Source organism: Chiroxiphia lanceolata, chromosome 9, assembly GCF_009829145.1.
Source record: "Chiroxiphia lanceolata isolate bChiLan1 chromosome 9, bChiLan1.pri, whole genome shotgun sequence".
In the NCBI taxonomy this organism is placed as follows: domain Eukaryota; kingdom Metazoa; phylum Chordata; class Aves; order Passeriformes; family Pipridae; genus Chiroxiphia; species Chiroxiphia lanceolata.
In genome coordinates this window covers 29585320-29611665 of record NC_045645.1, presented here as the reverse complement: position 1 = coordinate 29611665, position 26346 = coordinate 29585320, and the positions used below count along the sequence as shown (strand labels likewise).

General features: G+C 62.5%; 3 protein-coding genes across 3 annotated transcripts in view; all 3 read right to left on the bottom strand.

Moving 5' to 3' along the window:
- LOC116791087 overlaps positions 1-14166 on the bottom strand; it is a 32979-nt gene extending 18813 nt beyond the window's left edge. The window contains exons 1-15 of the mRNA XM_032696768.1: positions 14142-14166; positions 13755-13819; positions 13323-13640; positions 12832-12976; positions 12527-12591; positions 12211-12412; positions 11862-11965; positions 11547-11695; positions 11169-11316; positions 10736-10923; positions 10510-10647; positions 10130-10244; positions 9866-10003; positions 9436-9612; positions 668-823 (exon numbers count right to left, since the gene is read on the bottom strand). Of these exons, the coding sequence (XP_032552659.1) occupies positions 668-823; positions 9436-9612; positions 9866-10003; positions 10130-10244; positions 10510-10647; positions 10736-10923; positions 11169-11316; positions 11547-11695; positions 11862-11965; positions 12211-12412; positions 12527-12591; positions 12832-12976; positions 13323-13640; positions 13755-13819; positions 14142-14166 (2133 nt within the window). The remainder of the gene's footprint in view (positions 1-667; positions 824-9435; positions 9613-9865; positions 10004-10129; positions 10245-10509; positions 10648-10735; positions 10924-11168; positions 11317-11546; positions 11696-11861; positions 11966-12210; positions 12413-12526; positions 12592-12831; positions 12977-13322; positions 13641-13754; positions 13820-14141) is intronic.
- Positions 14167-17230: 3064 nt separating this feature from the next.
- Positions 17231-19695, bottom strand: LOC116791086 (maestro heat-like repeat-containing protein family member 7). Its single transcript, XM_032696767.1, has 7 exons — positions 19636-19695; positions 19113-19289; positions 18826-18981; positions 18566-18667; positions 18072-18174; positions 17746-17802; positions 17231-17447 (listed from the first exon to the last, which is right to left on the bottom strand). The coding sequence occupies exons 1-7, from the start codon at positions 19687-19689 to the stop codon at positions 17242-17244; spliced, it is 855 nt and encodes a 284-aa protein (XP_032552658.1). The 5' UTR covers positions 19690-19695; the 3' UTR covers positions 17231-17241.
- Positions 19696-20106: 411 nt separating this feature from the next.
- LOC116791085 lies at positions 20107-22638 on the bottom strand. The gene is made up of 7 exons (XM_032696766.1): positions 22521-22638; positions 22217-22281; positions 21680-22102; positions 21377-21525; positions 20999-21146; positions 20561-20748; positions 20107-20473 (listed from the first exon to the last, which is right to left on the bottom strand). The coding sequence occupies exons 1-7, from the start codon at positions 22636-22638 to the stop codon at positions 20332-20334; spliced, it is 1233 nt and encodes a 410-aa protein (XP_032552657.1). The 3' UTR covers positions 20107-20331.
- Positions 22639-26346: the final 3708 nt, after the last annotated feature.

The following is a 26346-nucleotide window of genomic DNA, read 5'->3' as shown; positions in this document are numbered from 1 at the left end:
TCTTGTCGTTTTCCAGCTGCAGAGAGCGGCAGGGCACAGAGGGAAGGGTTGGCTGGGGCTCTGCCCCTTGGCCGGGCGCTGCCTACGCCCAGCACTGGCCTCCCCTGCCCGCAGAGCCCTGAGGCCCGGGCAGCAGCCGCTGGGGCCGGCTTTGGAGGGAGCAGAGGGCTGGCTGCTCCCCGGCAGCCGCGGGGCCGCCCTGCCCCACAGCCCAGCTGGGCCGGGGCTCCAGCGGCCCCCTGGCTCGGGCGCAGAGCAGCCTGCAGAGGAGCCCGCACGCCCCGGGCAAGGCAGCAGCGGGTGGGGCGCAGGCTGCTGTCCCGCGGGCGGCTGCAGCAGTGGGCAGGGGCACAGTGCCGGCCCCGCACTCTGGGCATCGGGGACTGCAGCTCTGGGGTTGTCCTTACCAGGCACTCGCCGAACCTCCAAGGCTGCTCTGTCTTCAGCAGCTTCACCAGATCCCTCCTCTTCAGCAGCCCCGCTGCACGAAGCAGCGCTTTCTGACAGGCCTGCAGAGCAACAGAGACCGGGACATGGCATCACAGCCCAGGGCACGGGCCCCATGTCCCTGGAGGAAGGCCAGGAGGAGATTGGAGCCTTGGAGGTGCCAGGGCAGGAGACAGCCCAGCCCCCTGCCACGGGGACACCAGACTCTGCAAGTTCTCACTTCTGCCACGTCCTGGTTCTCATGATGCCAGTGGAAAAAAAGTGGGAGCAGGCTGTAGATGACGTGTGTCTTCAGGAGTTGTTTGCTCTTATCCACTGCCAACTCCATCACCTTTTGGAAGAGGTAAATGGAGAGCAGCTGCACATGGATGTTGTCCTGATGGCAAGGAAGAAGAAAAGACCTCAGCACTGGCTGCTCCAGGCCCACCGGGGCACAAGCCTGCAAATCCACAGGCCACAGTTTCCTGGCAGCACCCAGCGCCTGGGGTGGGGGGCACAGAGCCTTACGTAGCCAAAGAGTGGCGGGAGCAGCTCAGCCAGCCGCAGGGCATTGGGGGTGGAGATTGGGATGTCTCTGTCCTGGACTTGATTGATGAGTACAGAGAGGACCATCCCCACCAGCTCTCCCCCTGTATACCACAGTAGCTCCACGAGGCTTGGTGTCAGGCTCCGCACACCGTCAGCCTGTGTGGAACACAATGGTGTGCTGTGAGGCCACGAATCATGGAATCCTAGAATATCCCGAGTTGGAAGTGACCCACAAGGATCATTGAGTCCAGCTCCTGGCCCTGCACTGGACCATGCCCAACAATCCCGTTGTGTCCCTGAGAGCGTTGTCCTTGAGTTCTGGCAGCCTTGGGGCTGTGACCTCTTCCCAGTGGGGCCTGTTCCAGTGCCAGAGCACCCTGTGAGTGAAGAACCTTTCCCTATTCCCCAAGCTAAACCTCCCCTTGGCCCAGCCAAGCCCAAGCGATTGCGCTCCCCAGCCCCAGGCTGTCGGCACAGCTTCAGCCAATTGCCCCCTCCTCACCATCCCAGGAGCCTTGCTCAGCAGCACGAGGCCTCTCAGCACCAGGCGATGCATCTCTGTGCACTGGCTCCACAGGCGCCTGGAAAGGATCTCCAGGATGCTGTGACTCCATTCAGTCATGTCCGGGCAGTCCAGGGCCTGAAAGGCAGGGAGCAGTGACGGGGTGCCCGGCCGGCAGGAGCCCAGACCCGCACCGGGCTGGGCCAGGCAGCAGCGCAGGGCGCGGCACCGTCCCGGGCAGCTGCAGCTGCGAGAGGGCAGAGAGGTGGAGGCAGGTCAGCACGGCAGCGCTCGCCATCAGGCTCACCTCCACAAGGAATGCCATGGCAGGGAGCTCCCAGGAGGTCTTCTCCCTGGTGAGCAGCCTCAGCAGGCAGAGGGCAATCGGGTAATACAAGGGGCTTGAGGCACGGCGCATCTCCCTGCCCGGGGGAAAGAGGCACCATCAGCCCTGAGCCGGGTGGGCCAACCTCTCCCGGGAGTCACTGACAGAGTCCTGGTCTTTCCCCACCAGGTTGGGAGGGGACGAGGGCGCTCTGGGAGGCGGCTCCTCCTGTGCACCCGCCTCTCCCAGCCTTTGCCACTCTGCTCGGCCATCCCTGGGTGACAAGGCCCTCTGGCCCACTACCACGGGCACTGTGTGGGGTGCCCCGTGGACAGGCAGAAAGGACAGGGGCAGCGGGGACAAGGGGTCTCACCTGGCCAGCAGACCCACTGCATTGTGGTGGGTGTCAGCACTGAGGAGTGTGTCCCAGCCGCGCTTGCGTTCCATTGAAAGCACAACATCTTCACACTCGAGATGACAAAGCAGAGCCTTCAGGGTCAGCACTGCAAACCTGGGTGCAGAGCAAAGCCCAGGTCATGCTGGGAGCCCTGAGCAGCCCCAAGGGCATGAGAGGGTCAGGAGGACTGGGACAGAGCACCTCTTGGAGTCTGTTGGAAGGTTGTATTGCTTCTGACATTCCCTCCACAAGGTGTCAACTTCCTCTGGAGTCTGCTCTGGGCTGATGGAAATCTGGAAGAGTAGATCCACGAGGAGACGGGGGGAATGCTTTTTCAATGGCTCTGGGCACTGGAGCGTCTGGAGGATCTCCCAAATCACCCTGATTGCCTGCAAAAGATAAAGCACCCGGACACAGCTCTCAGTGCCCAGATGTCCATGTGAAAGAGCCCAGGTGTGGGAGGGAGAGGCCAGGGAAGACGCAGGGGCAGCCCCCAGCCTGGTGCCCCTGAACCCGCCCCTAAGCCAGGTTTCCAGCCCAGCGCCTTAGGCAGGGAGATGCAGTGCTCTGCTCGGGGAGGACGGAGAGCTGCTGGAGAAGCGACCTGTGGGCAAGTAAAGTCCAGTTCCAGAAACTCACAGCCAGGGCAAAGACATGTGTTTCGTCCCCGTCGGAGGTGGACGTGCTGTGCAGTGGCCAGTCCTCCATCACGGGGAGCAGCTGTGGCAGCACCTTCGCCACTGTCCTTCCCGATGAGGCGATGGTCTTCCACAGGGTTGCAGCAGCTCTGCGGGGCCAGAGTTCTGTGTCAGGGGGGCACTGGCCAAAGTGCCTTGAGGAGCAGGGAGGGACCATGGCAGCAGGATGGGGGCTGACATGGCAGGGCTGGGAAACAGAGGGGCCAGATGGTCCTGGAACTCTCCATCCCTCTGGCAGACCATGTGGGACAGGATGGACAGGGTGATGTGCTCTAAAGGTTGGTGAGCCCCGAACCCCGAAGGCAGGGAGGCCCTGTACCTGTCACACGATGGGGCACAGCGCAGGAGGGTGAACACAACATCAGCAGGGTGTTCATCAGTCACCCTCAGAAACTCCATCAGTAGCTTCTCTTCTGGAGTGGCGTTGGCTGTCAGTCTCTGGTGCACGTTCCTGACGAAGGCTGGCACCTGCAGAAGGCATGGGAGAAGAGCTGCCAACTTGCCCAGCTTCCCCAACAAGTGCTTCCCTTCCCACCACACTGTGCTGAGAGGGCCCAGGGGAACTGGCTTGAGGGGCCACAAGCCCCTGGAGTGGCTTGAGCCTTGGGCGCAGGCTGCTTACTTGCTCTGGACTGGAGACACCATTCACCTCAAAAATATCTGGAGTGGGAGCATAATTCACACTCTCCCTGGGCACGAGGTCAGTGTCTGCAGTGCCCTCGGTCATTGCAGTGTCGGCCTCCGCAGTGAGATCGGGCGGTGCAGCGCCAGAGTTTGTGGGTTCATCGCTCAACGGGATGTCAGGGATTGCAGTGCGATCGATGGATGGGGTGTCAGGGTCTGTTGTAGCATCAGTCAAAGCAGGGTCAGACTTGGTCGTGTGAACAATCGTCGGGGTATCAGAGTTTCCTGTGCCCTCAGTCAGTGCGGTGGTGACATCAGGGTCTGCCTCGAGCTCAGTCGGGCTGGGGTCAGGCTGTGCCATGACCTCAGTCGGTCTGGTTGTGGTCCTTTTGCGCCGAATGCCCAAGAATTTCAGAAAGGCCTGCAGAAGAACGGAGAGCAGGGAAGAGAGGGATGTGTCCTGGTGAGCTCTGACAGCGGTGCCAGGCTGAGCAGGGACAGCAGGCCCAGCCCAGGAGGCCGTGGCTGCAGGTACCTGTGCTGCCCTGCGGAAGCGGCCACGGGCACGGTCCTGTTCTTGTGTCTGGTCCTGTCCTGGATCTGGCAAAGAGTGAGCAGGATCAGAGCTGAGGGGCTGCGGGACAGGCCGGAGAACACGGCCCAGCCCTGCGCTCCACAGGCAGGGCCAGCTCCGGCATTCCCAGTGCCTGGAGCTGCCGGGGGAACAGTCCCGGGCCTCTTCCCCCCCTCCCTTTCCCTGGCCATGTCCACAGGGGACGGGGTGGGATGAGGCAGAGCCATCTGCAGCCACCAGCCCTGTGGCCCAGCTGTGCCACTCACCTTCCTGCAGGGGCTGGGACTGCTCCATCTTCTCCGGGTGCTGGAATGGGGCAGCTCCAGGGCCTTCCTTCTTCTTCTTCCGAAAGGGCCTGAGCAGGCTCAGGCGTCTTCCCGCCATCCTGCAGTCTGGTCTTGAAGGCACCTGCAAGAGAGAGACACCTCGGAAGATCTCCGGGTGACCAAGTCCGGCAGGCTGCCCTCGAGGCCACCTACCGCAGGGATTGGAGACTCCGGAAAATTTCCGGGTCCCCAGTCCTGCGGTCTGGCCTCGAGGGCACCTGAAAGAGAGAAAAGCCTAACAAACGGTATGGGTCAGCAAGTCCTGCAGTCTGGTCTCAAGGACACCTGAAAGACAGAAAAGCCTAGCAAACGCTAGGGGTTATCAAGTGCTGCAGTGCGGCCTCGAGGGCAGCTGCCGCAGGGATTGGGGACACCTCGCAAAAGCTCCGTGTCACCGAGTCCCGCGGTCTGGCCTCGAGGACGCTCACAGCACAGAAAATCCACCAAAACGCTCCGGTCAGAAGGGAAGGAGGTGGCTGCACGGGGGCTCCGCACAGCACCGCTCGGTCCCGTCCGTCCCGTCGCACGCTCCGAGGAGCACTGAGGCGTGGCCACCTCCCCACCAGTACTATGTCCTCACGTGTCACAAAGGGCCCTGTGACACCCTGCCCCGTGCCCTGGGGACTCCCCCAGCCTGGCCAACGTGCCCCAGGTGGGAAGGAGTCCGTTCTGCAAAGTATCTAAGACAGCTGGACATGAACTTTAGGCACAGCTGAAAAACTAAGCAAACCCTCCCCTGCTGGCACGGGCTCCTTGGGAGAAGTGCTGGCTGGTGGCCCTCCCAAACACGGGGCTGTGACACGCAGAAGGAACGTGGGGGCAAGGACACCAATGCTGCTGCCACCCCATTGCCTGGGGCTGCACCAAAATCAGCAGCTCTGCAAGTCCTCGCCCAAGGAGACCTGCCACCGCCCCCAGTCCTGGCAGGGCTGGTGCCCCTCTCCTGCCCCACACAGTTGTGTCCCCGGGGCACTTCTGTGCCACAGGGCAGCCAAAGCCAACGGGCACTGATGTCTGCGCTCTTGCAGGGGGCTGTTGGGAGCGGCAGCTGGAGCAATTGGTGGCCGTGCTCGGCAGCTGTCAGAAGGCAGAAGCACTTTCTCCTTGGGGGAATGATTTTTTTTGGGCAAGTGATGAGCTGCAGCACAAAACTCCCCTCGGTTGCTGAGTTTTGTAGGAAGATTAGATTGGTCAGACATCCTGTCAAGTTTCCTTGTGTTCTTTGGACTTTTTTTTCTTGCATTGTGCAAAATAAAAGCTGCCCGGTCTGATGTTCAAAGCTCCGGTTGCTGTGTGTCCGTCTGCGACTCCCAGTTGATCTCCAGGGCATTGGGGAACGTGAAGGGGACAGGGAGAACTCAGGGATGCAAACCTGTTCCGTGTCTCTGATTAAGGTGCCAGCCTCCTGAAGGAGCAGCCAAGACAAGTGCTGGCAGCAGACGTCTTCTGCCAGTTGCTGCTCTCGCATGGACACAGGGCACACGTGTTGCCGCGGGTGCAGAACACTTGATGCAAGAGCGATGGGGGGCCGTGCATTGGTAGGGAATGGTCTCCAGCACGTCCAAAGTAGGATCCTCTAGCAGCAAAAGCTGAGCTTGTGAACTGGGCCATCTTTGCAGCAGACAGCACAGCGCTGACTTCCCTCCATCCTGCAGCCTGAGCCAGAGGAGGCCTTGCTTCAGCTTCTGCTGCTTCTTCCTTCCACTCCAGAAAGGCCTACATTTGGCGTTCAGAAGGCCATGCCTGTGTTTTTAAGGTGCCTGCCTGGAGGAGAGGTTGAGCAGCTGCACCCCAAGTGCAACTCCTGTGCCATGGCAGTCTCTAAGGATGGCCCCAGCGCCGCTGCCTTGGGACGTCTGAGCGTGGAAGGGGAGTGTGCCCTCAGGCACGGCCATGGAAGTCAGTCAGGAGGACAGGCTGCCCCTGAAGCTGCCAAGTGTTGCTGTGAGGCTGGGCAGTCAATAGAAAGGCCTCGTGGCCCCTTTTCCTGAAGCCTTTGGCCAAAGCCGGTGCAATTGTGCCCCCAGCATGCCCGCTTTTGGCATGCTGGCCGGTGTGGGTGCCTGGGCGAGGAGGCCCAGGCGTTGTGGCTGCTGCTGCTCCTGTGCACAGCCTGCTGCTGTTGTCTGTGGCACGGAACCGCTTGGGCAGCAGAGACTGCGCGGCCCTGCCCGAGGAGCCCTGTGCCCTCCCCGTGCTGGCAGCAGCTCTGCGGGCCCAGAGCTCTGGCTCAGCAGGCTCTGGGCCACAGCCCTGTGGGCTGGGCAGCCGCGGGGGCCCGAGCTGGCCCCCAGCCCTGCCTGTGCCCCTGCCCCTGGCCAGCAGCACCCAGGGGACGTGCCCCGGCAGGGCCCCCTTGACCTCCTTGTCCCCAGCCAGGTCAGCCTGGTCCCCTTGGGGGTGTGCCCACCCTCCTGCCCAGGCCTCCAGGCCTTCTGCCGCAGGCATGGGAGGTGCCCCGGGCAAGCACCAGAGCAGCCGGCTGGCAGGGAACCGGGAGGCTGCCTGGGGGCTGCTTATGGCCTCTGCCCCCCAGTTGCTCAGGCCTTCCCACACCCTGTCCCCTCAGGGCCTCCTCTGCCCAGCCTGTCCCCTCACAGCCTCCCGCCACCCCCTCCCTCACGCATTCTCCTTGGTGCTTCCCAATCCCTCATCCTGGCAGGGCCTCCGCAGCACCTCAGCCCTTCAGGGCCTCCCAGCGCCCCGTCCCCTCAGGCTCTCCCCCAGCCCCGACAACCGGCCCGGCAGCGGCGCAGCCCTGAAGGAGCTCCACAGGAGCCGGCTCAGGAGGCACCTGCCAGCCCTCAGCAATCCCGACACCAACACACGGGCAGGCCACAGATGCTGCTTCCCGCCTGGCACAGGGCCTGTGGCCACCTCCCAGGACCAGCTTCTCAGGGATCCCCACAGCTCCAGGCTCTGGCCATGCACTCTGCTGGAAGTGTTGAGGCTCCAGCAGAACCCCCCAAGGCCAAGGGCCTTTTGGGCACTCTCCCTTGCCCACTGCACACCTGGTCTGAGCACAAGGGCCCTTTTCCCCTCTTCCCCTCCGTGGACACCATGCACTAAAAAAAACTTGCTGGGCCTCTGTGTTTCCTAAGATGTCTAGATGTATTTGATATTCCCATGCTGGTGTAAAAGGCCGTCCTTGCAGAAAAGCGGCATTTTCCTCTCCAGAGCCAGTCTTGTTGCTGCTGGAGTCTGGAGCAGGGAGCTCTTTGTACAGCTCTTAGCATGTACAGTTTGGAATGGCCAGGCCTGTGATGGCGAGCCTGAGGTCATCGGTCATTCCTCTCAGGGCTGGAACAGAGAGGAATGGAGGCTACCGGAATCTGGTGGATTTAGATTTCGGTGTCGGTTAAGGTTTAGATTTCTGGACACCCTTGATGATTTTCAAGGTTTTAGCTGCCAGCCTTGAGATGGCAGGGCTGTCAGCAGTCATGCCTTGAAGGGCTGGAAGAGAAAGACCGGAGCCAAGATGAGAGCCAGCATTTGCAGGGACCCGAGGAGGCCCTCCTGGCAGGGCCATCCCACCCAGCTCTTGCCATGGCCAGGAGGGAGCAAGGTCCAATGTGATCAGCCAGATGGTGCTGGCCACCAATCCCCCCGTGCCCCTGGAATCTCTCTCTGCTCTGTCCATGCACAGGGAGCAGAGGCCCCCACAGTTGGGGCAGGATTGCAATTCCCTGCCCAGGCTCTGTGGTCCTCCCGCCAGCCCCTGCTGACAGCCCACTGCCCGCACTCACTGTCAGTGATGACCTCTGTGATGAGCTCGTCCTCCTCCTGCCCCTTCCTGAGGTACCTCCCGGCGATCCCTGGGAACACAGACGCTGTCAGGGCCCCAGCGGCACAGTTCCCCCCCGGCGGCACTGCCGGCCCGGCCACACGCCCTCCTGCCCTGGCAGGGCTGAGCCCGGGGCCTTCCTGCCTGGGGACTCCCCAGGGCTGGGCTGGCACAGGGCGGCAGCAGCCGCCAGGGCACTCGGGGCTCCCCAGCACATCCCTGGGCCGCATCCTGCTGCCGCTGCAGCAGCCGGGGCTGGGGCCGAGCTGCAGCGGGGCGGGGAGGGACCTTGTGGCTCACCAATGAACCTGAGGGCCAACTCTTGCAGGGGCTCCTGTGGGCTCTCCAGGAATGGCAGGGCCTGCCACATGAACTCCACCACTCGTTTCTTCTCGCTTTCCAGCTGCAGAGAGCGGCAGGGCACAGAGGGAAGGGTTGGCTGGGACTCTGCCCCTTGGCCGGGCACTGCCTGCGCCCAGCACTGGTCTCCCCTGGCTCGGGGGCAGAGCAGCCTGCAGAGGAGCCCGCACGGCCCAGGCAAGGCAGCAGCGGGTGGGGCGCAGGCTGCTGTCCCGCGGGCGGCTGCAGCAGTGGGCAGGGGCACAGTGCCGGCCCCGAACTCTGGACATCGGGGGCTGGGGGCTGGACTAGCCTGGGGCTGGGCCTTCCTGGCCATCCTTACCAGGCAGTCAAAGAAACACCAGGGCTTGTCTGCCTCCAGCAGGTTCTTGAGATCCCTTCTCTTCAGGAACCTGAGTGCACGAAGCAGTGCTCCCCGAGAGGCCTGCAGAGCAACAGAGACCAGAACATGGTACTGCAGCCCAGGGCACAGGACCCTTGTCCCCACACCAAGATCAGGAGGAGGCTGGAGCCCGGGAGGTGCCAGGGCAGGAGGCAGCCCGGCCCCCTCTCATGGGGACACCAGAGTCCAGAAAGTCCTCACGTCTGCCAGGTGCTCGTTCTCATCGTGCGAGAGGAAGAAGAGTGGCAGCAGGCTCTGGATCACGTGCGTCCGCAGGGGTTGTTTTCCCTCCTCCACTACCAACTTCAACACCTTTCGGAAGAGGTGAATGGAGAGCAGCTGCACGTGGATGTTGTCCTGATGGAAAGGAAGAGGAAAAGACCTCAGCACCGGCTGCTCAAGGCCCACCGGGGCACAAGCCTGCAAATCCACAGGCCACAGTTTCCTGGCAGCACCCAGCGCCTGGGGTGGGGGGCACAGAGCCTTACGTGGCCAAAGAGTGTCTGGAGTGCCTCAGCCAGTTCCAGGGCAGTGGGGGTGGAGATTGGGATGTCTCTGTCCTGGACTTGATTGATGAGTACAGAGAGGGCCATCCCCACCAGCTCTCCATCTGCATCCCACAGTAGCTCCAGGAGGCTTTCTGTCAGGCTCTGCACACCATCAGCCTGTGAGGAACACAGTGCTGTGCTGTGAAGCCATGAATGGCTGCAGCCCCAACCCCGCTCTGGTGGGGCAGCCCCACGTGCTGCCGCGGGGCCCAGAGGCCAAAGGCCTGTGCCGAGGGACTCGGGCAGCTGAGCGGGGAGGCAGCAGAGCTGGGTGCAGCGGCCACAGCTCCCGAAGCCCAGCCAAGCCCAAGCGACTGCGTTCCTGAGCCCCAGGGTTCCAGCACGGCTTCAGCCAACTGCCCCTTCTCACCATCACAGGATCCTGGGTGAGCACCAGGAGGCCTCGGAGCGCCAGGCGACGCATCTCTGGGCACTCACTCCCGAGGTGCCTTGAAAGGCTCTGCAGAATGCTGCCTCCCCAGTCACTCATATCCAGGCAGTCCAGGACCTGAAAGGCACGCAGCAGTGATGGGGTGCCTGGCTGGCAGGAGCCCAGACTCACACAGGGCTGGGCCCTCCAAGAGGCCAGAGAGGTGGAGGCCGCTCAGCCAGGCAGCGCTCGCCATCAGCTCACCTCCACAAGGAATGCCATGGTGAGGAGCTCCAAGTGGGGCTCCTCCCTGCTCAGCAGCTCCAGCAGGTGGAGTGTGATGCAGGAACACAAGGGGCTGGAGACATGGCGCATCTCCCTGCCAGGGGGAAAAAGGAACCCATTGACCCTGAGCCGGGTGGGCCAACCTCTCCTGGGATGGACTCACAGAGGCCTGGTCTTTCCCCAGGACAAGGGCACTTTAGGAGGCGGCTCCTCCTGTGCACCCGCCTCTCCCAGCCTTTGCCACTCTGCTCGGCCATCCCTGGGTGACAAGGCCCCCTGGCCCACGACCACGGGCACTGTGTGGGGTGCCCCGTGCACAGGCAGAAAGGACAGGGGCAGCGGGGACAAGGGGGTCTCACCTGGCCAGCAGACCCACTGCATTGTGGTGGGTGTCAGCACTGAGGAGTGTGTCCCAGCCGCGCTTGCGTTCCATTGAAACCACAACTTCCTCACACTCCAGATGGCAAAGCAGAGCCTTCATTGTCAGCACTGCAAACCTGGGTGCAGAGCAAAGCCCAGGTCATGCTGGGAACCCTGAGCCAGCCCCGAGGGCACAGAAGGTAGAGGAGGACTGGGATGGAGCACCTGTTGGGCTGGGTGGGAAGGTTGTGTTGCTGCCGGCATCCCCTCCAGAAGGTGTCGACCTCCTCTGGCGTCTGCTCTGTGCTGATGAGAACTTGGAAGAGCAGAGCCACGAGGAGACAGGGGGAGTACTCTGTCAATGACTCTGGGAACTGGAACAACTGCAGAGTCTCCCAGATCACCCTGGTTGCCTGCAAAAGATAAACCATCTGGACACAGCTCTCAGTGCCCAGATGTCCATGTGGCAGGGCCCGAGCGTGGGAGGGAGACGCCAGGGAGGATGCAGGGGGAGCACGTGGCCTGGTGCCCCTGAACCTGCCCCTAACCTATGTTTCCAGCCCAGTGCCTGAGGCAGGGAGATGCAGTGCTGGGGGAGGATGGAGAGCCACCGGAGAGGTGACCTGGGGGTGAGCAAAAGCCCTTCCCATGAACTCACAGCCAGGGCAAAGACATCCGTTTCGTCCCCGTCGGAGGTGGACGTGCTGTGCAGTGGCCAGTCCTCCATCACGGAGAGCAGCTGTGGCAGCACCTTCACCACTGTCCTTCCTGGTGAGGTGATGGTCCTCCACATGATGGCAGCAGCTCTGCGGGGCCAGAGTTCTGTGTCAGGGGGGCACTGGCCAAAGTGCCTTGAGGAGCAGGGAGGGACCATGGCAGCAGGATGGGGGCTGACATGGCAGGGCTGGGAAACAGAGGGGCCAGATGGTCCTGGAACTCTCCATCCCTCTGGCAGACCATGTGGGACAGGATGGACACGGTGATTTGCTCTAAAGGCTGGTGAGCCCCGAGTCCCGAAGGCAGAGAGGCCCTGTACCTGTCACACGATGGGGCACAGCGCAGGAGGGTCACCACAGCATCATCAGGGTGTTCATCAGTCACCCTCAGAAACTCCATCAGTAGCTTCTCTTCTGGAGTGGCGTTGGCTGTCAGTCTCTGGTGCACGTTCCTGACGAAGGCTGGCACCTGCAGGAGGCATGGGGGAAAAGCTGCCAACTTGCCCAGCTTCCCTGACAAGTGCTTCCCTTCCCACCACACTGTGCTGGCCTCAAAGGCTGAGAGGGCCCAGGGGAGCTGGCTAGAGGGGCCACACCATCCCTGGGGACTTGAGCCCTGGCCACAGGCTGCTTACTTGCTTTGCATCAGAGACACCGTTCTCCTCAGGAACATCCAGAGAGGGACCATCTTTCCCACTCTGAGCAGACCTGCTGTTGGTGTCTGCACCGCTGTCCTGGCCTGGATGTGGCAAAGAGTGAGCACAGTCAGAGCTGAGGGGGTACAGGAGATGCCAGAGAACACACCCCAGCCCTGTGCTCCACAGGCAGGGCCAGCCTTGGCATTCCCAGTGCCTGGAGCTGCCGGGGGATCGGCCCTGGGCCCTCTTCCCCCTCCCTTTCCCCGGCCATGTCCACAGGGAATATGATGGGATGAGGCCCATCTGGCTGCAGCCACCAGCCCTGTGGCCCAGCTCTGCCACTCACCCTCCTGCAAGGGCTGAGACTGCTCCACCTCTTCAGGTTGCTGTGCTGGGGCCACTCCAGGGCCTTCCTCCTCATCCTCCTCCTTCACCCGGGCCACCTGGGGCACGCTGGGAGGTCTCTGCGTGGGGTCAGGCTGTGCTATGACCTCAGCTGGTGAGGTCCTGGTCTTTCTACGCCGAATACCCAATAGTGTCAGAAAGGCCTGCAGAAGAACGGAGAGCAGGGAAGAGAGGGATGTGCCATGGTGAGCTCTGACAGCGGTGCCAGGCTGAGCAGGGACAGCAGGCCCAGCCCAGGAGGCCGTGGCTGCAGGTACCTGTGCTGCCCTGCGGAAGCGGCCACGGGCACGGTCCTGTTCTTGTGTCCGGTCCCGTCCTGGATCTGGCAAAGAGTGAGCGCGGTCAGAGCTGAGGGGCTGCGGGACAGGCCGGAGAACACGGCCCAGCCCTGCGCTCCACAGGCAGGGCCAGCCCCGGGATGGCCAGTGCCTGGAGCTGCCAGGGGAACAGTCTCGGTCCTTCCTACCCTCTCCCTTTCCCTGGTCATGTCCACAAGGGATGGGATAGGAAGAGGGCCATATGGCTGCAGCCACCAGCCCTGTGGCCCAGCTCTGCCACTCACCCTCCTGCAGGGGCTGAGACTGTTCTGCCTCCTCAGGCTGCTGGGATGGGGCAGGCCCAGGGCCTTCCTCCTCATCCTTCACCCAGGCCTGCTTGGGAATGCTGGGAGGTCTCTGCTCCATTCCTCTGTCTGGCTCCATGGCTTCCTGCAGGAGACATGGCATGGAAAAGCTCTGGGTCACCAAGTCCTGCATTTGTGCCTTGAAGGCTCCTGCAACAGAAGACTTGGGAACTCTCCGGCCCATCAAGTCCCATGGTCTGGCCTCGAGGGCACCTGCCACAAGGACTAGGATGCCTTGGAAGAGCTCCAGTTCACCAAGTCCCCCTCTCTGGCCTGGAGGATGCACGTGGAGGGCAACCAGAAGGAGTAACTTGCCCACTGTCCCCTGAGAAGTGCTTCCCTTCCCGCCACACTGTGCTGGCCTCAAAGGCTGAGGGGGCCCAGCAGACCCGGCTTGAGGGCCCACACAATCCCTGCCACAGGCTGCTTACTTGAGCAGAGACAGCTCCGTCCCCAAGAACGTCCAGACTGGGAGCATCGGGCAGGCGCTGAACAGGTGTGCTCTCAGTGTCTGCCATGCCCTCAGTCGTTGCCCCGTCAGCCTCTGTGCTGAGCTCAGGCAGGGCGGTGTTGGAGTTTGTCCCATCCTCGGTCACCGCACTGTCACAGTTTGCTGTGCCATCACTCGACGCGGTGCCAACATCAGGGTGTGCCTTGAGCTCACTCGGCGTGGGGTCAGGCTGTGCCAGGACCTCAGCTGGTGTGATCCTGGTCTTTCTACGCCGAATGGTCAGGGATGTCAGACAAGCCTGCAGGAGAACGGAGAGCAGGGAAGAGAGGGATGTGCCATGGTGAGCTCTGACAGCGGTGCCAGGCTGAGCAGGGACAGCAGGCCCAGCCCAGGAGGCCGTGGCTGCAGGTACCTGTGCTGCCCTGAGGAAGCGTCCACGGGCGCGGTCCTGTTCTTGTGTCCGGTCCCGTCCTGGATCTGGCAAAGAGTGAGCGCAGTCAGAGCTGAGGGGCTGCGGGACAGGCCAGAGAACACGGCCCAGCCCTGCGCTCCACAGGCAGGGCCAGTGCCTGGAGCTGCTGGGGGATTGGCCCTGGGCCCTCTTCCCCCCCTCCGTTTCCCTGGCCATGTCTACAGGGGATGGGATGGGAAGAGCCCCATCTGGCAGCAGCCACAGGCCCTGTGGCTCAGCTCTGCCACTCACCCTCCTGCAGGGGCTGAGACTGCTCTGCCTCCTCAGGCTGCTGTGCAGGGGTAGTCTCAGGGCCTTCCTTCTTTTTCTTCCTCCTGAGAAACCTACACAGGCTGAAGCGTCTCTCTGCCATCCTACAGTCGGGCCTCGAGGGCACCTGCTGCAGGGAATGGAGACGCAAGAGAAAAGCTCTGGGGCACAGAGTCCCAGAGAATGGCCTCAAGGGCACCTGCCACAGGGACTGGAGACGCCTCGGAAAATTCCCGGGTCACCAATCCTGTGGTCTGGCCTCGAGGGCACCTGAATGAGAGAAAAGCCTACAAAACAGTGTTGGTTATCAAGTGCTGCAGTGCGGCCTCGAGGGCAGCTGCCGCAGGGATTGGGGACACCTCGCAAAAGCTCCGTGTCACCGAGTCCCGCGGTCTGGCCTCGAGGACGCTCACAGCACAGAAAATCCACCAAAACGCTCCGGTCAGAAGGGAAGGAGGTGGCTGCACGGGGGCTCCGCACAGCACCGCTCGGTCCCGTCCGTCCCGTCGCACGCTCCGAGGAGCACTGAGGCGTGGCCACCTCCCTACCAGTACTATGTCCTCATGTGTCACAAAGGGCCCTGTGACACCCTGCCCTGTGCCATCCCACCGTGTCACAAAGGGCCCTGTGACACCCTGCCCCGTGCCCTGGGGACTCCCCCAGCCTGGCCAACGTGCCCCAGGTGGGAAGGAGTCCGTTCTGCAAAGTATCTAAGACAGCTGGACATGAACTTTAGGCACAGCTGAAAAACTAAGCAAACCCTCCCCTGCTGGCACGGGCTCCTTGGGAGAAGTGCCGGCTGGTGGCCCTGCCAAACATGGGGCTGTGACACGCAGAAGGAACGTGGGGGTGAGGGCACCAATGCTGCTGCCACCCCATTGCCTGGGGCTGCACCAAAATCAGCAGCTCTGCAAGTCCTCGCCCAAGGAGACCTACCACCGCCCCCAGTCCTGGCAGGGCTGGTGCCCCTCTCCTGCCCCACACAGTTGTGTCCCCGGGGCACTTCTGTGCCACAGGGCAGCCAAAGCCAACGGGCACTGATGTCTGCGCTCTTGCAGGGGGCTGTTGGGAGCGGCAGCTGGAGCAATTGGTGGCCGTGCTCGGCAGCTGTCAGAAGGCAGAAGCACTTTCTCCTTGGGGGAATGATTTTTTTCGGGCAAGTGATGAGCTGCAGCACAAAACTCCCCTCGGTTGCTGAGTTTTGTAGGAAGATTAGATTGGTCAGACATCCTGTCAAGTTTCCTTGTGTTCTTTGGACTTTTTTCTTGCATTGTGCAAAATAAAAGCTGCCCGGTCTGATGTTCAAAGCTCCGGTTGCTGTGTGTCCGTCTGCGACTCCCAGTTGATCTCCAGGGCATTGGGGAAAATGAAGGGGACAGGGAGAACTCAGGGATACAAACCTGTTCCGTGTCTCTGATTAAGGTGCCAGCCTCCTGAAGGAGCGGCCAAGACAAGTGCTGGCAGCAGACGTCTCCTGCCAGTTGCTGCTCTCGCATGGACACAGGGCACACGTGTTGCCGCGGGTGCAGAACACTTGATGCAAGAGCGATGGGGGGCCGTGCATTGGTAGGGAATGGTCTCCAGCACGTCCAAAGTAGGATCCTCTAGCAGCAAAAGCTGAGCTTGTGAACTGGGCCATCTTTGCAGCAGACAGCACAGTGCTGACTTCCCTCCATCCTGCAGCCTGAGCCAGAGGAGGCCTTGCTTCAGCTTCTGCTGCTTCTTCCTTCCACTCCAGAAAGGCCTACATTTGGCGTTCAGAAGGCCATGCCTGTGTTTTTAAGGTGCCTGCCTGGAGGAGAGGTTGAGCAGCTGCACCCCAGGTGCAGCTCCTGTGCCATGGCAGTCTCTAAGGATGGCCCCAGCACCGCTGCCTTGGGACGCCTGAGCGTGGAAGGGGAGTGTGCCCTCAGGCACGGCCATGGAAGTCAGTCAGGAGGACAGGCTGCCCCTGAAGCTGCCAAGTGTTGCTGTGAGGCTGGGCAGTCAATAGAAAGGCCTCGTGGCCCCTTTTCCTGAAGCCTTTGGCCAAAGCCGGTGCAATTGTGCCCCCAGCATGCCCGCTTTTGGCATGCTGGCCGGTGTGGGTGCCTGGGCGAGGAGGCCCAGGCGTTGTGGCTGCTGCTGCTCCTGTGCACAGCCTGCTGCTGTTGTCTGTGGCATGGAACCGCTTGGGCAGCAGAGACTGCGTGGCCCTGCCCGAGGAGCCCCCCCCCACGCCCTCCCAGTGTTGGCAGCAGCTCTGCGGGCCCAGAGCTCTGGCTCTTCCAGCCCCAGCCCTGCCTGTGCCCCTGCCCCTGGCCAGCAGCACCCAGGGGACGTGCCCCGGCAGGGCCCCCTTGCCCTCCTTGACCCCAGCCAGGCCAGCCTGGTCCCCTTGGGGGTGTGCCCACCCTCCTGCCCAGGCCTCCAGGCCTTCTTTTGCAGGCATGGGAGATGCCCCGGGCAAGCGCCAGAGCAGCCGGCTGGCAGGGAACCGGGAGGCTGCCTGGGGGCTGCTTATGGCCTCTGCCCCCCAGTTGCTCAGGCCTTCCCACACCCTGTCCCCTCAGGGCCTCCTCTGCCCAGCCTGTCCCCTCACAGTCTCCCGCCACCCCCTCCCTCACGCATTCCCCTTGGTGCTTCCCAATCCCTCATCCGGGCAGGGCCTCCGCAGCACCTCAGCCCTTCAGGGCCTCCCAGCACCCCGTCCCCTCAGGCTCTCCCCCAGCCCCGACAACCGGCCCGGCAGCAGCGCAGCCCTGAAGGAGCTCCACAGGAGCCAGCTCAGGAGGCACCTGCCAGCCCTCAGCAATCCCGACACCAACACACGGGCAGGCCACAGATGCTGCTTCCCGCCTGGCACAGGGCCTGTGGCCACCTCTCAGGACCAGCTTCTCAGGGATCCCCACAGCTCCAGGCTCTGGCCATGCACTCTGCTGCAAGTGTTGAGGCTCCAGCGGAACCCCCCAAGGCCAAGGGCCTTTTGGGCACTTTCCCTTGCCCACTGCACCTTTGGGCAAGTGTTGTGGAGCACAAGGGCCCTTTTTCCCCTCTTCCCAGATGCCCTGTGGACGCCGAGCACCAAAAAAAACCTCCTGAGCCTCTGCGCATGCTGAGAGGAATTTCATAGTCTCATGCTGGGGTAACAGGAACTGGTTGCAGAGAGGGGTGTGTTGCGCAGGCTCAGGAGGTCCCATCAGACAGGGTTCCCAGGATCAGTTCTCCGCTGACCTCCGGCAGCTGTGCCAGAGAGGAGCCTCCCTGTTCTGCGCATTCTGGAGCTGATCTTCAAACTGCTGGAACCTGGAGAAGACTGAGGTCTCTGGACAGCTCTAAGGATTTCCTGGGTTTGAAGTGCCAGGCTTTTGACAGCAGCGCTGTCGGGAGTCATGTCTTCAATAACTGGAAGAGAAAAGAACGGAGCCGAGGTCAGAGAGCAGATCTCTGGTGAGCCAAGAAGCCCCTCCTGCCAGGACCATCCCACCCAACTCTTGCCATGGCCAGGAGGGAGCAGGGCCCAACGGGATCAGCCAGGAGGTGCTGGCCACCAATCCCCCCCATGCCCCTGAAATCTCTCTCTGCTCTGCCCAAGCCGTTGCTCATCTCTGCAGGGAGCAGAGCCCTGCGCAGCCAGGGCAGGATTGCAGCTCCCTGCCCAGGGCTCTGTGCTCCCCTCACCAGCCCCACTGCCCTCACTCACCGTTAATGGCGACCTGCAGCTCTACCCGCTGGCCCCTCATGTACCTCCCGGCGATCCCTGGGAACACAGACGCTGTCAGGGCCCCAGCGGCACAGCTCCCCCCCGGCGGTGCTGCCGGCCCGGCCACACGCCCTCCTGCCCTGGCAGGGCTGAGCCCGGGGCCTTCCCGCCTGGGGACTCCCCAGGGCTGGGCTGGCACAGGGCGGCAGCAGCCGCCAGGGCACTCGGGGCTCCCCAGCACATCCCTGGGCCACATCCTGCTGCCGCTGCAGCAGCCGGGGCTGGGGCCGAGCTGCAGCGGGGCAGGGAGGGACCTTGTGGCTCACCAATGAACCTGAGGGCCGCCTCTCGCACGGGCTCCTGTGGGCTCTCCAGGTACGGCAGGGCCTGGCAGGCGTACTCGACTGCTCTTCTCTTATCCTTTTCCAGCTGCAGAGAGCGGCAGGGCACAGAGCGAAGGGTTGGCTGGGGCTCTGCCCCTTGGCCGGGCGCTGCCTGCGCCCAGCACTGGCCTCCCCTGCCCGCAGAGCCCTGAGGCCCGGGCAGCAGCCGCTGGGGCCGGCTTTGGAGGGAGCAGAGGGCTGGCTGCTCCCCGGCAGCCGCGGGGCCGCCCTGCCCCACAGCCCAGCTGGGCCGGGGCTCCAGCGGCCCCCTGGCTCGGGCGCAGAGCAGCCTGCAGAGGAGCCCGCACGCCCCAGGCAAGGCAGCAGCGGGTGGGGCGCAGGCTGCTGTCCCGCGGGCGGCTGCAGCAGTGGGCAGGGGCACAGTGCCGGCCCCGCACTCTGGGCATCGGGGACTGCAGCTCTGGGGTTGTCCTTACCAGGCACTCGCCGAACCTCCAAGGCTGCTCTGTCTTCAGCAGCTTCACCAGATCCCTCCTCTTCAGCAGCCCCGCTGCACGAAGCAGCGCTTTCCGAGAGGCCTGCAGAGCAACAGAGACCGGGACATGGCATCACAGCCCAGGGCACGGGCCCCATGTCCCTGGAGCAAGGCCAGGAGGAGATTGGAGCCTTGGAGGTGCCAGGGCAGGAGACAGCCCAGCCCCCTGCCACGGGGACACCAGACTCTGCAAGTTCTCACTTCTGCCACGTCCTGGTTCTCATGATGCCAGTGGAAAAAAAGTGGGAGCAGGCTGTAGATGACGTGTGTCTTCAGGAGTTGTTTACTCTTATCCACTGCCAACTCCATCACCTTTTGGAAGAGGTAAATGGAGAGCAGCTGCACATGGATGTTGTCCTGATGGCAAGGAAGAGGAAAAGACCTCAGCACTGGCTGCTCCAGGCCCACCGGGACACAAGCCTGCAAATCCACAGGCCACAGTTTCCTGGCAGCACCCAGCGCCTGGGGTGGGGGGCACAGAGCCTTACGTAGCCAAAGAGTGGCGGGAGCAGCTCAGCCAGCCGCAGGGCATTGGGGGTGGAGATTGGGATGTCTCTGTCCTGGACTTGATTGATGAGTACAGAGAGGACCATCCCCACCAGCTCTCCCCCTGTATACCACAGTAGCTCCACGAGGCTTGGTGTCAGGCTCCGCACACCGTCAGCCTGTGTGGAACACAATGGTGTGCTGTGAAGCCATGAATCATGGAATCCTAGAATATCCCGAGTTGGAAGTGACCCACATGGATCATTGAGTCCAGCTCCTGGCCCTGCACTGGACCATGCCCAACAATCCCGTTGTGTCCCTGAGAGTGTTGTCCTTGAGCTCTGGCAGCCTTGGGGCTGTGACCTCTTCCCAGTGGGGCCTGTTCCAGTGCCAGAGCACCCTGTGAGTGAAGAACCTTTCCCTATTCCCCAAGCTAAGCCTCCCCTTGGCCCAGCCAAGCCCAAGCGATTGCACTCCCCAGCCCCAGGCTGCCGGCACAGCTTCAGCCAATTGCCCCCTCCTCACCATCCCAGGAGCCTTGCTCAGCAGAACGAGGCCTCTCAGCACCAGGCGATGCATCTCTGTGCACTGGCTCCAGAGGCGCCTGGAGAGGATCTCCAGGACGATGTCACTCCATTCAGTCATGTCCAGGCTGTCCAGGGCCTGAAAGGCAGGGAGCAGTGACGGGGTGCCCGGCCGGCAGGAGCCCAGACCCGCACCGGGCTGGGCCCAGGCAGCAGCGCAGGGCGCGGCACCGTCCCGGGCAGCTGCGGCTGCGAGAGGGCAGAGAGGTGGAGGCAGGTCAGCACGGCAGCGCTCGCCATCAGGCTCACCTCCACAAGGAATGCCATGGCAGGGAGCTCCCAGGAGGTCTTCTCCCTGGTGAGCAGCCTCAGCAGGCAGAGGGCAATCGGGTAATACAAGGGGCTTGAGGCACGGCGCATCTCCCTGCCCGGGGGAAAGAGGCACCATCAACCCTGAGCCGGGTGGGCCAACCTCTCCCGGGAGTCACTGACAGAGTCCTGGTCTTTCCCCACCAGTTTGGGAGGGGACGAGGGCGCTCTGGGAGGCGGCTCCTCCTGTGCACCCGCCTCTCCCAGCCTTTGCCACTCTGCTCGGCCATCCCTGGGTGACAAGGCCCTCTGGCCCACGACCACGGGCACTGTGTGGGGTGCCCCGTGCACAGGCAGAAAGGACAGGGGCAGCGGGGACAAGGGGGTCTCACCTGGCCAGCAGACCCACTGCATTGTGGTGGGTGTCAGCACTGAGGAGTGTGTCCCAGCCGCGCTTCCGTTCCATTGAAAGCACAACATCTTCACACTCCAGATGGCAAAGCAGGGCCTTCAGGGTCAGCACTGCAAACCTGGGTGCAGAACAAAGCCCAGGTCATGCTGGGAGCCCTGAGCAGCCCCAAGGGCATGAGAGGGTCAGGAGGACTGGGACAGAGCACCTCTTGGAGTCTGTTGGAAGGTTGTATTGCTTCTGACATTCCCTCCACAAGGTGTCAACTTCCTCTGGAGTCTGCTCTGGGCTGATGGAAATCTGGAAGAGCAGATCCACGAGGAGACGGGGGGAATGCTTTTTCAATGGCTCTGGGCACTGGAGCGCCTGGAGGATCTCCCAAATCACCCTGATTGCCTGCAAAAGATAAACCATCTGGACACAGCTCTCAGTGCCCAGATGTCCATGTGAAAGAGCCCAGGTGTGGGAGGGAGAGGCCAGGGAAGACACAGGGGCAGCCCCCAGCCTGGTGCCCCTTAACCCGCCCCTAAGCCAGGTTTCCAGCCCAGCGCCTTAGGCAGGGAGATGCAGTGCTCTGGTCGGGGAGGATGGAGAGCTGCTGGAGAAGCGACCTGTGGGCAAGTAAAGTCCAGTTCCAGAAACTCACAGCCAGGGCAAAGACATGTGTTTTGTCCCCGTCGGAGGTGGACGTGCTGTGCAGTGGCCAGTCCTCCATCACGGGGAGCAGCTGTGGCAGCACCTTCGCCACTGTCCTTCCCGATGAGGCGATGGTCTTCCACAGGGTTGCAGCAGCTCTGTGGGGCCAGAGTTCTGTGTCAGGGGGGCACTGGCCAAAGTGCCTTGAGGAGCAGGGAGGGACCATGGCAGCAGGATGGGGGCTGACATGGCAGGGCTGGGAAACAGAGGGGCCAGATGGTCCTGGAACTCTCCATCCCTCTGGCAGACCATGTGGGACAGGATGGACACGGTGATTTGCTCTAAAGGCTGGTGAGCCCCGAACCCCGAAGGCAGGGAGGCCCTGTACCTGTCACACGATGGGGCACAGCGCAGGAGGGTGAACACAACATCAGCAGGGTGTTCATCAGTCACCCTCAGAAACTCCATCAGTAGCTTCTCTTCTGGAGTGGCGTTGGCTGTCAGTCTCTGGTGCACGGTCCTGACGAAGGCTGGCACCTGCAGGAGGCGTGGGAGAAGAGCTGCCAACTTGCCCAGCTTCCCCAACAAGTGCTTCCCTTCCCACCACACTGTGCTGAGAGGGCCCAGGGGAACTGGCTTGAGGGGCCACAAGCCCCTGGAGTGGCTTGAGCCTTGGGCGCAGGCTGCTTACTTGCTCTGGACTGGAGACACCATTCACCTCAAAAATATCTGGAGTGGGAGCATAATTCACACTCTCCCTGGGCACGAGGTCAGTGTCTGCAGTGCCCTCGGTCATTGCAGTGTCGGCCTCCGCAGTGAGATTGGGCGGTGCAGGGCCAGAGTTTGTGGGTTCATCGCTCAACAGGATGTCAGGGATTGCAGTGCGATCGATGGATGGGGTGTCAGGGTCTGTTGTGGCATCAGTCAAAGCAGGGTCAGACTTGGTCATGTGAACAATCGTCGGGGTATCACAGTTTCCTGTGCCCTCAGTCAGTGCGGTGGTGACATCAGGGTCTGCCTCGAGCTCAGTCGGGCTGGGGTCAGGCTGTGCCATGACCTCAGTCGGTCTGGTTGTGGTCCTTTTGCGCCGAATGCCCAAGAATTTCAGAAAGGCCTGCAGAAGAACGGAGAGCAGGGAAGAGAGGGATGTGTCCAGGTGAGCTCTGACAGCGGTGCCAGGCTGAGCAGGGACAGCAGGCCCAGCCCAGGAGGCCGTGGCTGCAGGTACCTGTGCTGCCCTGCGGAAGCGGCCACGGGCACGGTCCTGTTCTTGTGTCTGGTCCTGTCCTGGATCTGGCAAAGAGTGAGCAGGATCAGAGCTGAGGGGCTGCGGGACAGGCCGGAGAACACGGCCCAGCCCTGCGCTCCACAGGCAGGGCCAGCTCCGGCATTCCCAGTGCCTGGAGCTGCCGGGGGAACAGACCCGGGCCTCTTCCCCCCTCCCTTTCCCTGGCCATGTCCACAGGGGACGGGGTGGGATGAGGCAGAGCCGTCTGCAGCCACCAGCCCTGTGGCCCAGCTGTGCCACTCACCTTCCTGCAGGGGCTGGGACTGCTCCATCTTCTCCGGGTGCTGGAATGGGGCAGCTCCAGGGCCTTCCTTCTTCTTCTTCCGAAAGGGCCTGAGCAGGCTCAGGCGTCTTCCCGCCATCCTGCAGTCTGGTCTTGAAGGCACCTGCAAGAGAGAGACACCTCGGAAGATCTCCGGGTGACCAAGTCCGGCAGGCTGCCCTCCCTACTGCAGGGATTGGAGACTCCGGAAAATTTCCGGGTCCCCAATCCTGCGGTCCGGCCTCGAGGGCACCTGAAAGAGAGAAAAGCCTAACAAACGGTATGGGTCAGCAAGTCCTGCAGTCTGGTCTCAAGGACACCTGAAAGACAGAAAAGCCTAGCAAACGCTAGGGGTTATCAAGTGCTGCAGTGCGGCCTCGAGGGCAGCTGCCGCAGGGATTGGGGACACCTCGCAAAAGCTCCGTGTCACCGAGTCCCGCGGTCTGGCCTCGAGGACGCTCACAGCACAGAAAATCCACCAAAACGCTCCGGTCAGAAGGGAAGGAGGTGGCTGCACGGGGGCTCCGCACAGCACCGCTCGGTCCCGTCCGTCCCGTCGCACGCTCCGAGGAGCACTGAGGCGTGGCCACCTCCCCACCAGTACTATGTCCTCACGTGTCACAAAGGGCCCTGTGACACCCTGCCCCGTGCCCTGGGGACTCCCCTAGCCTGGCCAACGTGCCCCAGGTGGGAAGGAGTCCGTTCTGCAAAGTATCTAAGACAGCTGGACATGAACTTTAGGCACAGCTGAAAAACTAAGCAAACCCTCCCCTGCTGGCACGGGCTCCTTGGGAGAAGTGCTGGCTGGTGGCCCTCCCAAACACGGGGCTGTGACACGCAGAAGGAACGTGGGGGGCGAGGACACCAATGCTGCTGCCACCCCATTGCCTGGGGCTGCACCAAAATCAGCAGCTCTGCAAGTCCTCGCCCAAGGAGACCTGCCACCGCCCCCAGTCCTGGCAGGGCTGGTGCCCCTCTCCTGCCCCACACAGTTGTGTCCCCGGGGCACTTCTGTGCCACAGGGCAGCCAAAGCCAACGGGCACTGATGTCTGCGCTCTTGCAGGGGGCTGTTGGGAGCGGCAGCTGGAGCAATTGGTGGCCGTGCTCGGCAGCTGTCAGAAGGCAGAAGCACTTTCTCCTTGGGGGAATGATTTTTTTTGGGCAAGTGATGAGCTGCAGCACAAAACTCCCCTCGGTTGCTGAGTTTTGTAGGAAGATTAGATTGGTCAGACATCCTGTCAAGTTTCCTTGTGTTCTTTGGACTTTTTTTCTTGCATTGTGCAAAATAAAAGCTGCCCGGTCTGATGTTCAAAGCTCCGGTTGCTGTGTGTCCGTCTGCGACTCCCAGTTGATCTCCAGGGCATTGGGGAACGTGAAGGGGACAGGGAGAACTCAGGGATGCAAACCTGTTCCGTGTCTCTGATTAAGGTGCCAGCCTCCTGAAGGAGCGGCCAAGACAAGTGCTGGCAGCAGACGTCTCCTGCCAGTTGCTGCTCTCGCATGGACACAGGGCACACGTGTTGCCGCGGGTGCAGAACACTTGATGCAAGAGCGATGGGGGGCCGTGCATTGGTAGGGAATGGTCTCCAGCACGTCCAAAGTAGGATCCTCTAGCAGCAAAAGCTGAGCTTGTGAACTGGGCCATCTTTGCAGCAGACAGCACAGCGCTGACTTCCCTCCATCCTGCAACCTGAGCCAGAGGAGGCCTTGCTTCAGCTTCTGCTGCTTCTTCCTTCCACTCCAGAAAGGCCTACATTTGGCGTTCAGAAGGCCATGCCTGTGTTTTTAAGGTGACTGCCTGGAGGAGAGGTTGAGCAGCTGCACCCCAAGTGCAACTCCTGTGCCATGGCAGTCTCTAAGGATGGCCCCAGCGCCGCTGCCTTGGGACGTCTGAGCGTGGAAGGGGAGTGTGCCCTCAGGCACGGCCATGGAAGTCAGTCAGGAGGACAGGCTGCCCCCGAAGCTGCCAAGTGTTGCTGTGAGGCTGGGCAGTCAATAGAAAGGCCTCGTGGCCCCTTTTCCTGAAGCCTTTGGCCAAAGCCGGTGCAATTGTGCCCCCAGCATGCCCGCTTTTGGCATGCTGGCCGGTGTGGGTGCCTGGGCGAGGAGGCCCAGGCGTTGTGGCTGCTGCTGCTCCTGTGCACAGCCTGCTGCTGTTGTCTGTGGCACGGAACCGCTTGGGCGGCAGAGACTGCGCGGCCCTGCCCGAGGAGCCCTGTGCCCTCCCCGTGCTGGCAGCAGCTCTGCGGGCCCAGAGCTCTGGCTCAGCAGGCTCTGGGCCACAGCCCTGTGGGCTGGGCAGCCGCGGGGGCCCGAGCTGGCCCCCAGCCCTGCCTGTGCCCCTGGCCATGGCCAGCAGCACCCAGGGGACGTGTCCCGGCAGGGCCCCCTTGCCCTCCTTGTCCCCAGCCAGGTCAGCCTGGTCCCCTTGGGGGTGTGCCCACCCTCCTGCCCAGGCCTCCAGGCCTTCTTTTGCAGGCATGGCAGATGCCCCGGGCAAGCGCCAGAGCAGCCGGCTGGCAGGGAACCGGGAGGCTGCCTGGGGGCTGCTTATGGCCTCTGCCCCCCAGTTGCTCAGGCCTTCCCACACCCTGTCCCCTCAGGGCCTCCTCTGCCCAGCCTGTCCCCTCACAGTCTCCCGCCACCCCCTCCCTCACGCATTCCCCTTGGTGCTTCCCAATCCCTCATCCCGGCAGGGCCTCCGCAGCACCTCAGCCCTTCAGGGCCTCCCAGCGCCCCGTCCCCTCAGGCTCTCCCCCAGCCCCGACAACCGGCCCGGCAGCGGCGCAGCCCTGAAGGAGCTCCACCGGAGCCGGCTCAGGAGGCACCTGCCAGCCCTCAGCAATCCCGACACCAACACACGGGCAGGCCACAGATGCTGCTTCCCGCCTGGCACAGGGCCTGTGGCCACCTCCCAGGACCAGCTTCTCAGGGATCCCCACAGCTCCAGGCTCTGGCCATGCACTCTGCTGCAAGTGCTGAGGCTCCAGCAGAATCCCCCAAGGCCAAGGGCCTTTTGGGCACTTTCCCTTGCCCACTGCACCTTTGGGCAAGTGTTGTGGAGCACAAGGGCCCTTTTTTCCCTCTTCCCAGATTCCCTGTGGACACCGAGCACCAAAAAAACCTCCTGAGCCTCTGCGCATGCTGAGAGGAATTTCATAGTCTCATGCTGGGGTAACAGGAACTGGTTGCAGAGAGGGGTGTGTTGCACAGGCTCAGGAGGTCCCATCAGACGGGGTTCCCAGGATCAGTTCTCCGCTGACCTCCGGCAGCTGTGCCAGAGAGGAGCCTCCCTGTTCTGCGCATTCTGGAGCTGATCTTCAAACTGCTGGAACCTGGAGAAGACTGAGGTCTCTGGACAGCTCTAAGGATTTCCTGGGTTTGAAGTGCCAGGCTTTTGACAGCAGCGCTGTCGGGAGTCATGTCTTCAATAACTGGAAGAGAAAAGAACGGAGCCGAGGTCAGAGAGCAGATCTCTGGTGAGCCAAGAAGCCCCTCCTGCCAGGACCATCCCACCCAACTCTTGCCATGGCCAGGAGGGAGCAGGGCCCAACGGGATCAGCCAGGAGGTGCTGACCACCAATCCCCCCCGTGCCCCTGAAATCTGTCTCTGCTCTCCCGAAGCCGTTGCTCATCTCTGCAGGGAGCAGAGCCCTGCGCAGCCAGGGCAGGATTGCAGCTCCCTGCCCAGGGCTCTGTGCTCCCCTCACCAGCCCCACTGCCCTCACTCACCGTTAATGGCGACCTGCAGCTCTACCCGCTGGCCCCTCATGTACCTCCCGGCGATCCCTGGGAACACAGACGCTG